The sequence below is a fragment of the Trematomus bernacchii genome, unplaced genomic scaffold, assembly GCF_902827165.1.
Source record: "Trematomus bernacchii unplaced genomic scaffold, fTreBer1.1, whole genome shotgun sequence".
NCBI classification, from domain to species: domain Eukaryota; kingdom Metazoa; phylum Chordata; class Actinopteri; order Perciformes; family Nototheniidae; genus Trematomus; species Trematomus bernacchii.
In genome coordinates, this window is record NW_022987973.1 from 3,506,277 (window position 1) to 3,519,432 (window position 13,156).

A 13,156-nucleotide genomic window follows, 5' to 3' on the forward strand; every position below is an offset into this window, starting at 1 on the left:
AGTCCTCCTTATCTTCCTGTAGTTTCAAAAGTCTAGTTTGTTGTTACGTCTACCGTCTCTGCGTAGAATAACAGTAGCAACAAGAACCTGTGGGCTCACGTGCGCCCCCTTCAGTGCGGCAGAGGTTATGGCTGCCTCCCCTGGTGCATTTTCATTGCCGTTGAGACCAGCGAGCCTAAATATCATATATACGTGAAATAAGTTATTTAGAGACTATGGATGGCGAGGATAAATGTAATAAAGGGATCTACATACATTACATTGGTGACCTACAGTGAGATGGTAACAGGCATGCACTTAGGGCCCGCTTTCCAGACAGTTTCTGTGGGGTGACGCATTCTGAGGTGAGGCAGATCTCATCTGTGCCTCACTTACCCCACGGGCCGTCTCCACGGCAGCGTTAAAAAATCTTGAAACGCTTCTGCCCATTCACTTTGAATGGGGTGACGTCACTTTTTTTCGCTTTCGCCGAAATGCATTGTGGGCAGGCGAGCGGAGATTCTCAGGATTTTCAAGATCCAAAGTTGAACAATGTTCAACTTTTGAAGCTGAGGAGGAAGCGTCAGCCAATCAAATCCCGTGTACGCAAATCTGACAGTTCAAGCTCTAGCCAATCAAACGGCGTGTATGCTGGGAGAGACAGACCGCAGGTCATTTCCTCATATTCCAAAACATGGAGGAGAAATTAGCGGTAGCGAATCAATCACCCGGTGCTTTATGACCAGACCTACCGGGATATAAACCGGAGGAGCCAGGCATGGAGGGAGGTGGCAGAGACAGTGGTATGTTTTCGCCTGTTTTGGGGAGTTTATATCCAGTTTACTTCGGGCTTTTTGGCTTCATATGTCGCGGGCGGGAGATTCATGTGATTGGTTGATCGCAAAAAAATCCCCAAGCCTCAGATACGCCCACCTCCAAGATTTTTTTCACGCTGCCGTGGAGACGGCCCGTAACTGGTTTGAGCGCGCTCACAAAATAAGTGCCCGCGCTAAATTAGTGCCCGTGCTCCAGCAAGTTACTGTGGGCTTACGAGAGGCAGAGCACGTCCCTGCCTCACTTGTCATCGCTCCCGTAGCGGAGCTCGGCAAATTTGCTGATTTTGACTATAAAAAGCGATTAGAATCATACATAAATCACACTTACAACACAGATCAGTGGAGACATTTTATTATTATTACTATTTCGTTTTTCTTTAGTTGTTTTTCCGTTACATTGGAGTATGACAGGTGAGGCTCTGCCTCCCCTGCCTCCACTGACTGCACGTCGCTGCTAGTTAGTTAGTTAGTTACCTAGTTAGTTATTCTAAAGGCATATTGATACCCTTTACAGTAATACAAACCATTAATTTGATTTTGCCCATTTGGATCTGTGACCCATCAAAAAAAAAATGTCAGACAAATTCCTTGGAGTATGTTTGCAGGATGACAATATAAGTCTGCCATCGTATGGAATTGAACAAGTGTATACATGTAAAAACAGATATTGTAATTTTACTGTCAGCTGCAGAGGTTGGCACTCCTCGGGCCTTTTGAGGTTTTCTGAACATAATGGCCTACATTCAGAAAGACACACACACAAACACACACCTTTTCTCTCTCACCACCTGCTTCATCAATTCTCTCTCTCTCTCTCTCATTCACTCATATACACATAAATGCATAAACAAACACATACACACAAACACACACACACTGGCCTTAGCCCCAGTGCTCTGTGTCAGCCCCGGGTCTCTGCTGTCTTCACCATCTCCAGATTACATCAAGCTATTCAATCTGTAAATGACTTCCACCACAAAGCACACCCAACACGCACTTTGGGAAATGAGCTGCCTAACTCAACATGACCCTGCCCATATGTGGTGGTGTGTGTGTCTCTGAGTGTGCGTGTGTGTGTCTCTGAGTGTGCGTGTGTGTGTGCGTCCTGTATCACCTCACAGTGTCACTTGTTAAATGAATATCAAGGTTGCATGAGAAATAATTATTCTTGACGTTCATTCATAATACTCTCATCAACATTGACCGCTTAATCACCTGAATGCATAAGTCTCAACAAGTGCTAAACTGATCAGTTATTGTACATGACAGTTTGTCTCCATAAGTGTGTTAGAACACAGGTGTGTGTTTGGTGTTTGAGGATACGTTTGTGTGTGTAACGCAATTTTTAAATTAAGGTATAACTGTTTGTATGGGCATGTGTGTTAAAAACAACATTTATCACATAGATATCTGTCATTCAAATATGTAGAGTTGTGTGTGTGTTTATAAGGATTTGTGTGTGTGTGTGTGTGTGTGTGTGTGTGTGTGTGTGTGTGTGTGTGTGTGTGTGTGTGTGTGTGTGTGTGTGTGTGTGTGTGTGTGTGTGTGTGTGTGTGTGTGTGTGTGTGTGTGTGTGTGTGTGTGTGTGTGTGTGTGTGTGTGTGTGTGTGTGTGTGTGTGTGTGTGTGTGTGTGTGTGTGTGTGTGTGTGTGTGTGTGTGTGTGTGTGTGTGTGTGTGTGTGTGTGTGTGTGTGTGTGACCAATTGTGTGTGTGCCAGTTACCTTCATCTTCACTCTGAAATGCTGACAGACTGAACTGTTTCCAAATCAGATGCAGTGCTCAACGACAGCAAGCTTTTGTTTTTGCATGCAGCAATTCCATTACCAGCCGTTTTCATTATTTTAGCATAGTGTTTGTGCGTGTGCGCGTGTTTGTGTGTATGGGTGTACCCAGTTTTAAATTTGATGAAAGGAATCTTCTGCTGAAGTCAAAGTCAGGTTATCTTTCCCCACAAGAGAGTTTGACACACACACACTCATTCTTTAAATTCACATACCGAGGCGACAATGTACGCACGCTTGGACACTACTTTCACAATATCACTTCTAGCACTCAACTGAACACACATGCATTCCCACTGTGATGCACATATAGGTTTGCATGTGCACATCTGCAAGCTTTGCACATGCACACACATAAACACACACACAGTGTGCCATGACTTCCTGTAGTTCATCCATCTAAAAGCTTTCTGCCATCCTCAGCATGCCGAGAACATTCAGAATGTCCAGCCAACCAATGAGATGACTTTTCTGGGATAATGTTAGGACAGTGAGAAAGGATTAAATGAACTAGACCTTTGGTTTTCTGTGCACTTTAACCCTGATTATCCAAATACGATATTGTATATGAACAACCAAGAACTTTAATACAACATCCTTATCCTTATTGAATTGCAGGTCACATGGTCCCCTCCTCTTATTCCCAACGGAGAAATCCATGGCTATGAGATCCGCCTCCCAGAACCCCGCATCTTCCATGACAGTGGCAATGCTTCGGCGCTCAACATCACAATAAAGGACCTTATTCCATACACAAACTACAGTATCACTTTGTTGTCTTGTTCCAATGGCGGTGGACATGTAGGGGGATGTACAGAAAGCCTGCCCATGCCCGCTACCACATTACCCACAATCCCTGAAGGCCTTGAACCCCTGTCTGTGGTGGCAGTGAGTGAGTCCTTCCTGGCTATTTCCTGGCAACCACCAAGCAGGCCCAATGGACCTAACATCAGGTAAGATGGATAATAAACATAATCCATATCAAAGATGGCTCAGTTACATTATATGAGACCACTGAGAGATAACTGTAGATGAATGTCAACATTGTTGTTCACTATTAGTTAAATGTATATTGGTAAAACACTGATATGCAAAGATAGTAGTTATGAAAAGCCAATATAAGTAGACATTGATCAGTTTAATCATTATAACTTTGAATAACTTTATTCATTTTACATAACTTTATTCATTAGTTAAAAGAACAAAATTAGAAACCCAGCAGCCGAGACGCTACAGCATGTTGTTTTTGAGAGACACATCCTGGTGATGTTCAATTGTTGTTGAAAAACTTCAGCAAACAAGCTGATATGTACACGTTAACAAGCTGCTAACATGAGTGCCCTGGTAATGAGCTAAGTGTTGTGTATTTTTTAATCAGTGTTTTTTCAGTCCTTATGCACATTCTGGTCTGTTTTGTTCTTTCCTGTTCTACTCTGTCGGTGATTAGGCCTAAAATAAAGGTCCATTTTTCTGGCAGGCCATTAAAATGCATGAGCCCATCCCTCTGTTCTGCTCTGCTCAGCTCTGTGTGTTTGTCTAAGTGGGTTTGTTAAAAGGCGGCATTAAGCCCTTCTCTTCTGATTACAGCAGAAATTAGCATCACTGTGGGGAGAGGAAAACACAAACCCTGCAGAAAAAAAAAACAACAGAGGGAGGGGCGTCGGGAGGGAGGGGTGAGATACAGTGAACGCAAAATAATAGAGATGATGAAAAACAGCAGAAGAGGAAGAAATGAGCGATAAGCAGAAGAGTTAGTAGAAAATTGTGTTTTAAAGCGTGTTTTGTGTGTATGCATATGTTTATTGCTTTGTGGGTACAGTGTGTGTCTGTGTGCTCATGTTGGTGCATGTGGGAACATGTGTTGGGTGTTAATGCATTCCTAAACATCCAACCATGTGTGTGTGCTTTCCTTTATTCAAATTTCCCCTTCAGATACAAGTTGCTCAGACGTAAAACCCACCAGCCCCTGGCCATCGCCACGGTCCCCACGGTAACAGCCGTGTCCCCTCCCCCCTCTGAAGATCTCCATCGCTGGCTCCATGTTTACTCCGGCACCAAATTGTTCTACCAAGATAAAGGCCTAAGCAGGTGAGATTACTGAAATGAGCTCTAGAGCAAACGCCGGCGCTGCAGCAAACCGTGTGTGCAGAGCCGATCGGCGAGCTGCCGCTGATGCCGATCTTTTAATACCGCTCAAAGATACATTAAGCAAATATCCCAAAGAATTAAATTGTTTTTCACACAGCGTCCCCTAATCTCAGTTTGGCACTTGGTGAAAGCTAATTTTTTTTCCTCTCTATGCTTGCTAAACGGCTCTGGGTGTAGTCTGTTTGGGTTTGTGTCTCTACTGTGCTTTATTTCAGTATTAAACTGACAAACTTTTGAACGTGTCAGCTCTTTTCACTTTGCAGGGTTTTATTATTTATGTCCTAGGAATTACTTTATGAGAATGTAATGTTTGTTTAATAAGAAGTCACCGTACTGTATAAGCAGGATTTACAGAAACTTCTTATGGTAGATGCGACTGAAATTATTATTCCACATAAAGAGCATCACTAACAAATCCAGTATGTCTCTAAATTCCTTCGATGAAGAAAGGATTCAGGTGTACCAGGAAAGTGACTTTATTAGCTCATTTGGAATGATTGACAGAAAAATATGTATTTTTTCAGCCTTTTATTACATATTTTCCAGCTGCATTAGATGCTTTTAACTTTCAAGGAAAGTAAGATTTCTTGTAGCCATCTTATCAAAAACACCAATATTGTCTGTCAACAGATTCACCCGTTACCAGTACCAGTTAGAGGTTCATAATGACGTGGGCTACTCTTCAGGAGAGATTGTTGAGGCTGTCACCATGGCGGGGGTTCCCCACCACCCTCCATCTCTGTCTGCCCACGCTGTCAATCACACTGCTGTCCAGGTCGACTGGACACAACCCTGTAAGATCACCCTGTCTCTGAAACACACACTCTGCCCAACAAATTGTTTTCTGACTTGATAATTGCCAAAAAGTGAAAATAGAGACTAAAAACAATATATTTATTTGTTTTAACTTGTCCCTTACACTTATCTCTTCATGTGTTTTTCAGCTTTACAAGACCTACAGGGAGAGGTGGATTCATACTTTCTGACAATAGCATCTGCACAGTCAAGTCAAAATGTGACCTTTCCCCGTGAGATCATCTCCACAGTGATAAGTGATCTTTGGCCCAGCACCACATATGTGTTGTCAATTCAGGTGTCAAACGGAGCACATAATACAACAAAGGCATCAGTAAACGTCACCACAGAAGATGGAGGTAAGTGTATATTTGTGTGAAATTTGTCCAACAATTGATTTTAGAAATCAGTTAAAATGTGCTTTCTTCCTTGGATGTTATTGTGCGCAGACTCTATGTATATATGAGTGTGTCACATAGTACGTAAATTCAATACATCCAAGAGAGGGGTCTGTGTTAATGTGCATTTCTCTGCAACTCTGTGCCTCACAGGAGATGTTAAACACATCATGTAGTGAGGCATGAAATCAATACAAAGTGTGTGTGTGAGGCAGATTTAAGGTGTTGTAAAATGCTTGTTGGCACCACAGGCAGACAAACGCTTGCAAACTGCACACATAGCTACACACACACATGCAGTATTTTACCTGTCAAACAAGACAGCAAACATGGCTGTTCCCATGTGTAATGCAGCCCATAATTACTGTACTCAATACAATTACAATACATCACTCAATCTGTAATATGATTTATATGTTTTAAATAAATCTATGAAAAATAAATACAAGTGAAATCATAGACATCCCTCTGTCTTCCACCTATGCAAGGGTCATCAATATAACACATTGTTAAAAGAGCTTAAGCTGTCTCTGCATCATTTGACAATATTTGTATAATTAACCACTGACATTGTTTATCAGAGTGTAAAATCTGCAGCTTTGGGAGGGTGTATTAAATACAATATGGAAAAAGAATATCAGTTCTCCAATCTACTGGTATTCCACTTTTCAGGCAGGGTTGGCTTTTATATTTAGTTGTGAATTGCACAGGCTATCCAACTATCATCACGACTTTTCTCTCCATTTCCCTTTCCAACTTCCAGTCTCTCAGAATTCAAGAGTTAGCTTTCAAATAAATCGATGTAATTATATGTCAGAGGCCGTGCACTCTTTCTGTTGTTTTCTTTCTGTCTACTTTTCTTTTCTCAATCACTCTTTCTGTCTATCTCTGTCTCTTTCCCCCCCCCTCACATTTCTATTTCTTTCTCAATATGATCATATGTCAGAGGCCTCTCTCCTTCCCTCTAATCTGAGCAGTATAATAAAAAGTGCATTAAAAACATTAGAAAATCATTAGGTGCTAAAGGCAAAGCACGGCTCGTTTAACTGAGAGGGCTCTGGAGGTAATTTCATTATTTTACAGCCATAAGAGTGCACACACACACACACACATACACACACATAGACAAAGGCCAAATATATTTTACCTAATGCAGCTCAACCCTACCAACCGTCCTAACACGGCCTGCCATCTATAGGGCATCAGGACTAATTGGCAAGAAAAATGAGCGAGCGTCTGTGTGTGTATGAGTGAAAGAGGCTCAGTGTGCAGTATTGCGTTGATAATGCCATCCTGCAGTAAATGAAATGTAGAGCAGTAGGTTGGGTTAAGGTAAGTGCATTGGCAGCAAATGAATTGGGTTAACTTCTCTTAGCTGAGTGCATTTTCACTTAGAATAATAGATGGAGTCTGTATGATTACCTTCTCACGCACCATCTCTCGTATTATTTCCTTCTGTTTGGTTCTCTTTCCTATTTTCAACACAAAACTTGATCCCCATTGTTAAAAAAAAGTTAAGTTTAAGGATATTCTGTCTCCTTTTTCCCACTGTTCTACTTTAAACTTGTGCACACTGTATATCTTCTTTCACAGATTATCTGTACTTGTCCTCTATTTGTCAGATTTTCCAGTGTCCTTCACTGACTGTCTCATTCACTCCTTCCTTTTTGCCTCTGTATCTGCAACTCATGTCCTATAGGGTAGCCACATTATATTAATCACCATAGGAGTTTTTGGTTTAGTATCATTGTCCTCTGTGGATGTGCTGAAAGGATTTCTTGGAGGACTGATCTAAGGGAATTAAAGGAAGACAGGGAAATTGATTGACAGGACATGTAGGAAACAGAATGAATATAATAACACAACACAGGAAGATAGAGAGTGTCATTCACTTCTGCCTATAAGAAAGAGAAAAAGTGCGGGGGCGAGCTGATCGTGCAGAATCAATCTATTACTCTTAGTGAAAATGCACTCAGGTAAGTGAAGTTAATCCAATTCATTTTCTGCCACGGCACCTACCTAGTATACCCAGCCCACTGCTCTACATTTCATTTACTGCTAGATAGCATTATCAAGAATATACTCTACGGACACACAGGTGGTCTCCCTCCCTCACTGACACTCAGACTCACATTAAGCCTTGGTATGATCTAGATTTGCCCTTTGTGATAACTGTTGTGATAACTTCTGTCACTATATGGCGCTATTTACATAAAACTTGACGTAAATGCACTGTTTTCTCTGTTTGTCACACACACATTACTATAAGCTGTGTGTCCATCTATATTTCCTTCCCTTTCACATACTCATGTATAAACATACCTCAAGTAAGGGATGGTTAAACATGTAGGCCTACTGTAGATCGAGAATGTTACATGTCTGTTATAAAACATCATCAGTTGGGGACCAGAAAGTCACAATATATCATTTTAATATGGCCAATTTATTACTTTCACAAGCCTGTCTGAGTGATAGGTTTTTTGTATAAAACAAAATGACAAGCACTGTGCAAGCACTTTGTGTGAAAACATGTCTGGGAAAATCCTAATAACAATCCCATATTTTGCAACCATGTGTTGACATTACAGGCATCTCTCAAGATACTCTAAAAGCTTACTTTTGCTGGTCCGCTGCAACTCTGACTACTTTTAAATCCAGGCTGAAGACTTTTCTTTTTGCCGCTGCTTTTAATTGAACTATTCATATCTTAAACTGCACTGTAACTTGTATTCATGTATTTTTTCTTTTAATGTTTATTTTATTATCTTTGCTTTTGAATGACTGTTTTTGAATGCCATTTTCTTAATGTTTTTCATTTTTGTAAAGCACTTTTAATTGCCTTGTGTTGAAAGGTGCTATATAGATAAACTTGCCTTGCCTTGCCTTGCCTTACTTTTGTTTGGTAGAGAACAGTTTCATACCACAACCTCACCATGCATGTTTGAGGGTGACCATGTCTAATTTCTTTGTATTCCTGCCTATTAACGCCCTGTTCTTTAAGAATCAAACTACTTTGTGTCTCTGTTCTCACATGTGCCATCCTCAGAGCCAGAAGGGATGTCGGCCCCAGAGGTGGTTCCAGTTAACAGCAGCACAGTGCGTGTGCTCTGGTTCCCTCCTCTACAGCCCAATGGAGCAGTCACTGGTTACTACATCTACCTGAATGACCTTCTTCATGGCAGCGTAGACAACAGCTCAGGATCCTACCTGCTCGGAGACCTGCTGCCTTTTACTGTCTACAACGTACAGGTACACACACAATCAAAGAATATTGAAACACCTAGATGCAGACACAGAGGCATGTGCATTATGTTTTCTTCTGCTGCGTTTGTGTATTTCAGGTAGAGGTGTGTACTGTGTATGCATGTGTGCGGAGTAATGTTACTCAAACCACCACTGTGGAGGACCTGCCTGCCGACCTGGCCACGCCGCACGCACATGTGATCAGTCCCAGGTAATACAGATTGTGCTGAAAATATGTATCTTTTCAATTTCACTTTCTGCGTGTCCTCTTTACCATTGTGCTAGGTTTGGAAACTTTATAGCCTGTAGAAATTGTTAATGTTTATTGGCAGTGCAAACAGAGTCAATACATGTTATTATTGTGTCTTCTTAAGGCAGCACAATATGTGAGATTGTGTGCATCAGGACATTAAATACTGTGTTATTGCTTAATTTCAGTTAAACTAAAACTCTGTGGGCAAAGGGCCTACAACTTTTAGTAATGTCCCTTGCTTAAAAACATATAGCCCTTGAAGACACAGTGATTGTTTATTCATTTTCAGTAGTATTTTGAGATTGAAATAATAATATAAGTCATTTCTGATTAACAGTTTAGTTTGTTTAACATACATATTTCATTATATTGTTTTAGTTTATAATTAGACTACATTATCTAATATTACATTAAAGGTGGGGTAGGTAATTTTGGAGAAACCAGCTCGAGTGCGCTAGAATTTCCGTACAGAGCCCCTCCTCCAACACACACGAACGCGCACATGACCAATGAGGGCACGAGATAAGTTTGTGCACAGATGGAAGGCTGACAGGCAGGTAGGCCATCCAGTTATTTTAGCCGGGCTGGCTCAGATGATTGGTCGTGCTTTTTACAGTACTACGGCTTCCACAGATGACATTTTTTTATGGATTTTTTGTCAAAGCACTTAAGATATTCATTGCTATCGGGATGTTAAGAGCATTCCATGGAATATAACAAAAAGTGTATCTCGAGCCGGTTTCTCAAACTTACCTACCCCACCTTTAAGTTGCTTTCAAAAAATAATAACATATGATGTAAAACTAATGACATTCAAAATGCTCTGCTTTCCATGTTTGACCTAAATCTTAATGTTGCAAATCTTCCAGTTGTGGAGGAAGTGGTGATTTGTGGCTTTCCTCCTGTCCAGGAGACTGTGGAAGTTGTAACTCTGTATGTAACTACACAGGTCTTTCCCCTGCCAAAGATGTCAGAGATAAAAAAAGAGTAAAATCAATAGTGAGAAGTATATAAAGACATACACACACACTGACACTGTAACTCAACTTTGTCAGGCATTAACCATGCATGAATGCAAGTGTGTGTGTTTGGGTATGACAACGTTTGTGTGTGCCTCCTGGTGTGAAAGGAGTGTGAAGGATAACATACCACCATCTCTCTCTCTCAGAGTGGTGAGGTTGGACTGGTCTGGTCCAGGCAGACCCAGTGGGATCATGCTGGGCTATGATGTCCTAAGACGGACCCTGAGGTCATGTGCCGTCACGTCAACAGGGGTCACTGCGGGGGAAGGGTCAGGTGGTGTAAAGTTCAGATGTTCATACCTGCAGTGTCCTGCCTTGCATGGTGTGTGTGGGACGTCCTGCTTCCATCCTGACACTCAGGTGATTATGTTCTGGACAATTTATTATATATGAGGCTATGGAATTCATTCAGTTGTTTATTGTCTACTAATCACATGCACTTTGCATGGACAATAATGCATTAACTATGCTGAAATAATTAAAGGAACAAAATATACAGGTTAAATACAGCAATGATTGTTCTGGGTACTGCATTTTTCACTTCCTAAGTTATAAAGGTGTTTTTTTTGTCTGTAATACATATTAATTACTTTGCGAGACATAACACTACATTAAATTCGATTGACAATGTTTTGACAAGCACCTGCTCTGCTTTTTTGCTTTTTAATCTTTCTTTTTCCATAATCCTCTCTCTGCCCTTTTCACCTGAATCCAAGAGCCTCTTTACACTAGACCACGTCATGAGTAATCTCTAAAACCTTAACTGTTCAACAAAAACATTGTGTAATACAAGATAGAAAGTCAGGGGTCTTTACTTTGTCTACTCGCTCAGGATATTACAGAAACACATGCAAATAAACATGGAGACCCACAGACAAATGCACACTCTCACATTTCCACTTCTAAGAGCATGCTATTTCAGTGGGATGCACGGTCATCCTTCCAGCGATTAATTTCTCTTAACAGATTAACTTGTCATTACATTGAATGCAGCCAAGTTGGCATTGTGAAATGTACCCCTGCAGCACCCAATGGCATGGACAATTACAACATTCAAGCTCACATGTACAGCACAAATATAAACATATACAACTACCTAAGAAAATAAAAGCTATACTAAAAACATGTCATCATATAAACCTCCTCCATGTATACCAGTGGGGCCTTAAATAGGACAATTCCCCGTCATGATCAGACGGACACCATTTTGTCAGATAGTCCCATGTTTTCAATGCAAACACATCATTTTGTTTAACTTCACAAACTTTCTTAAATGTGTGTGTCCACCAGGTTTGCTGCAGTGGATTATTGAACACTAAGAAAGCACATCATCATTGCTGCGAGGGCAGTTACCTGACTTTGAGTAATTCCTCCAGTCCAGTCTGCTGCAATGGCAAACTGCTCCCAGCTCTCCCTGACCACCAGTGCTGTGGAGGATACTATGTTCATGTAAAAAACAGTGAGTGTCAAAACACTTCATACATAAATGGGATTTGCTCTTTTCTACTTGACTTGAGTCTAATCTTTTCCATGTCGTTCAAGGGTTTCCTTCATCTGTCTTTGTCTTTGTAGATGAGAACTGCTGCCCTGACCCCTCGCAGGGCCGGGTCTCTGTGGGGATGGGTGACAGCTGCTGTGGGGGGGTTCCTTACTCCACAAAAGGCGGTCAGCTCTGCTGTCGTGGGAGCCTCCATGACGGCTATGGGGTACGATGCTGTGGAGGCCAGATTGTAGATGATACACTGGTGTGCTGCGATGATGCCCAGAGGGGGGAAGTGCATATATATACCCCAGGTGAGTGATGGAAACACAGAGACAAGCAGAGTCATCCACTGCTGTTCAAAAGTATTTTTTTGTGGGGTTGTCAAAATATTCTGCACTGAATTTGTTGTCCTAATAATGAACATTTTGATGAAGTTTAATGGGATGCTGAGGGTTTAAGTGTTTGTCTTCAGAAGAGCCTACAATAAAAAGGCCCTTTTTTCAGTAAAGTAGTTATTCTGACCCAAAACAAAAGTGTAATTCATGGTGGCTTCTTAGTCTTTATCAGGGGATAAGATATAATATCATAGGACAAGAGAGTGAAGCAAAGAGATTTGAGGTAGACACATGGTGCAGGTACGCGGGGTCGTTTCCCTTTCTTCCTCTCCCGCAGTGTCCCAAAGCACCCGGATACCATGGCACAGATGGGACTGTGCATGTGTGTGTGTGTGTGGTTGCGGGTGTATGTGTGTGTCATTAGACATCTTTGTCATGGCAGATGATGATGAAACACACTCGGTATGGCACCGTTGAGGGCACTGCCAAGCACACAGCAGGACAAATACACACTCATTCTCTCTCCTTCACACAAACACACACACAAACACACACAAAGTCAACAGGGTGCCCTCGGCAGGGTTTGCTTAGTGTTGAGTGCCAGAGACAGACACGTGGACTCTATTCATCACACATAAACAATGGCCCATATGGACAGGCCTATAGTACTACATTAGCCTTTCAGCAAACACACACTGACACACACTGACACACACACACACACACACACACACACACACACACACGCGCACAAGATCCATACCCACCCAAAAATACATGCGTTCGGACAAAAACAGTTAATAGAAAGCAAGAAAGCAGAAAAACAATGCTTGTTTTTTATTTCATGGCCGTTATCATTTGTATATTCCCTTAGTATATATG

At 41.5% G+C, this 13,156-nt stretch overlaps 1 protein-coding gene across 1 annotated transcript in view; it reads left to right on the forward strand.

Moving 5' to 3' along the window:
* Positions 1-13,156, forward strand: part of ush2a (Usher syndrome 2A (autosomal recessive, mild)) — a 184,516-nt gene that overhangs the window by 106,000 nt on the left and 65,360 nt on the right. The window contains 9 exon segments of the mRNA XM_034116183.1: positions 3,216-3,550; positions 4,530-4,685; positions 5,376-5,539; positions 5,690-5,899; positions 8,985-9,187; positions 9,280-9,392; positions 10,603-10,816; positions 11,747-11,915; positions 12,029-12,250. Of these exon segments, the coding sequence (XP_033972074.1) occupies positions 3,216-3,550; positions 4,530-4,685; positions 5,376-5,539; positions 5,690-5,899; positions 8,985-9,187; positions 9,280-9,392; positions 10,603-10,816; positions 11,747-11,915; positions 12,029-12,250 (1,786 nt within the window).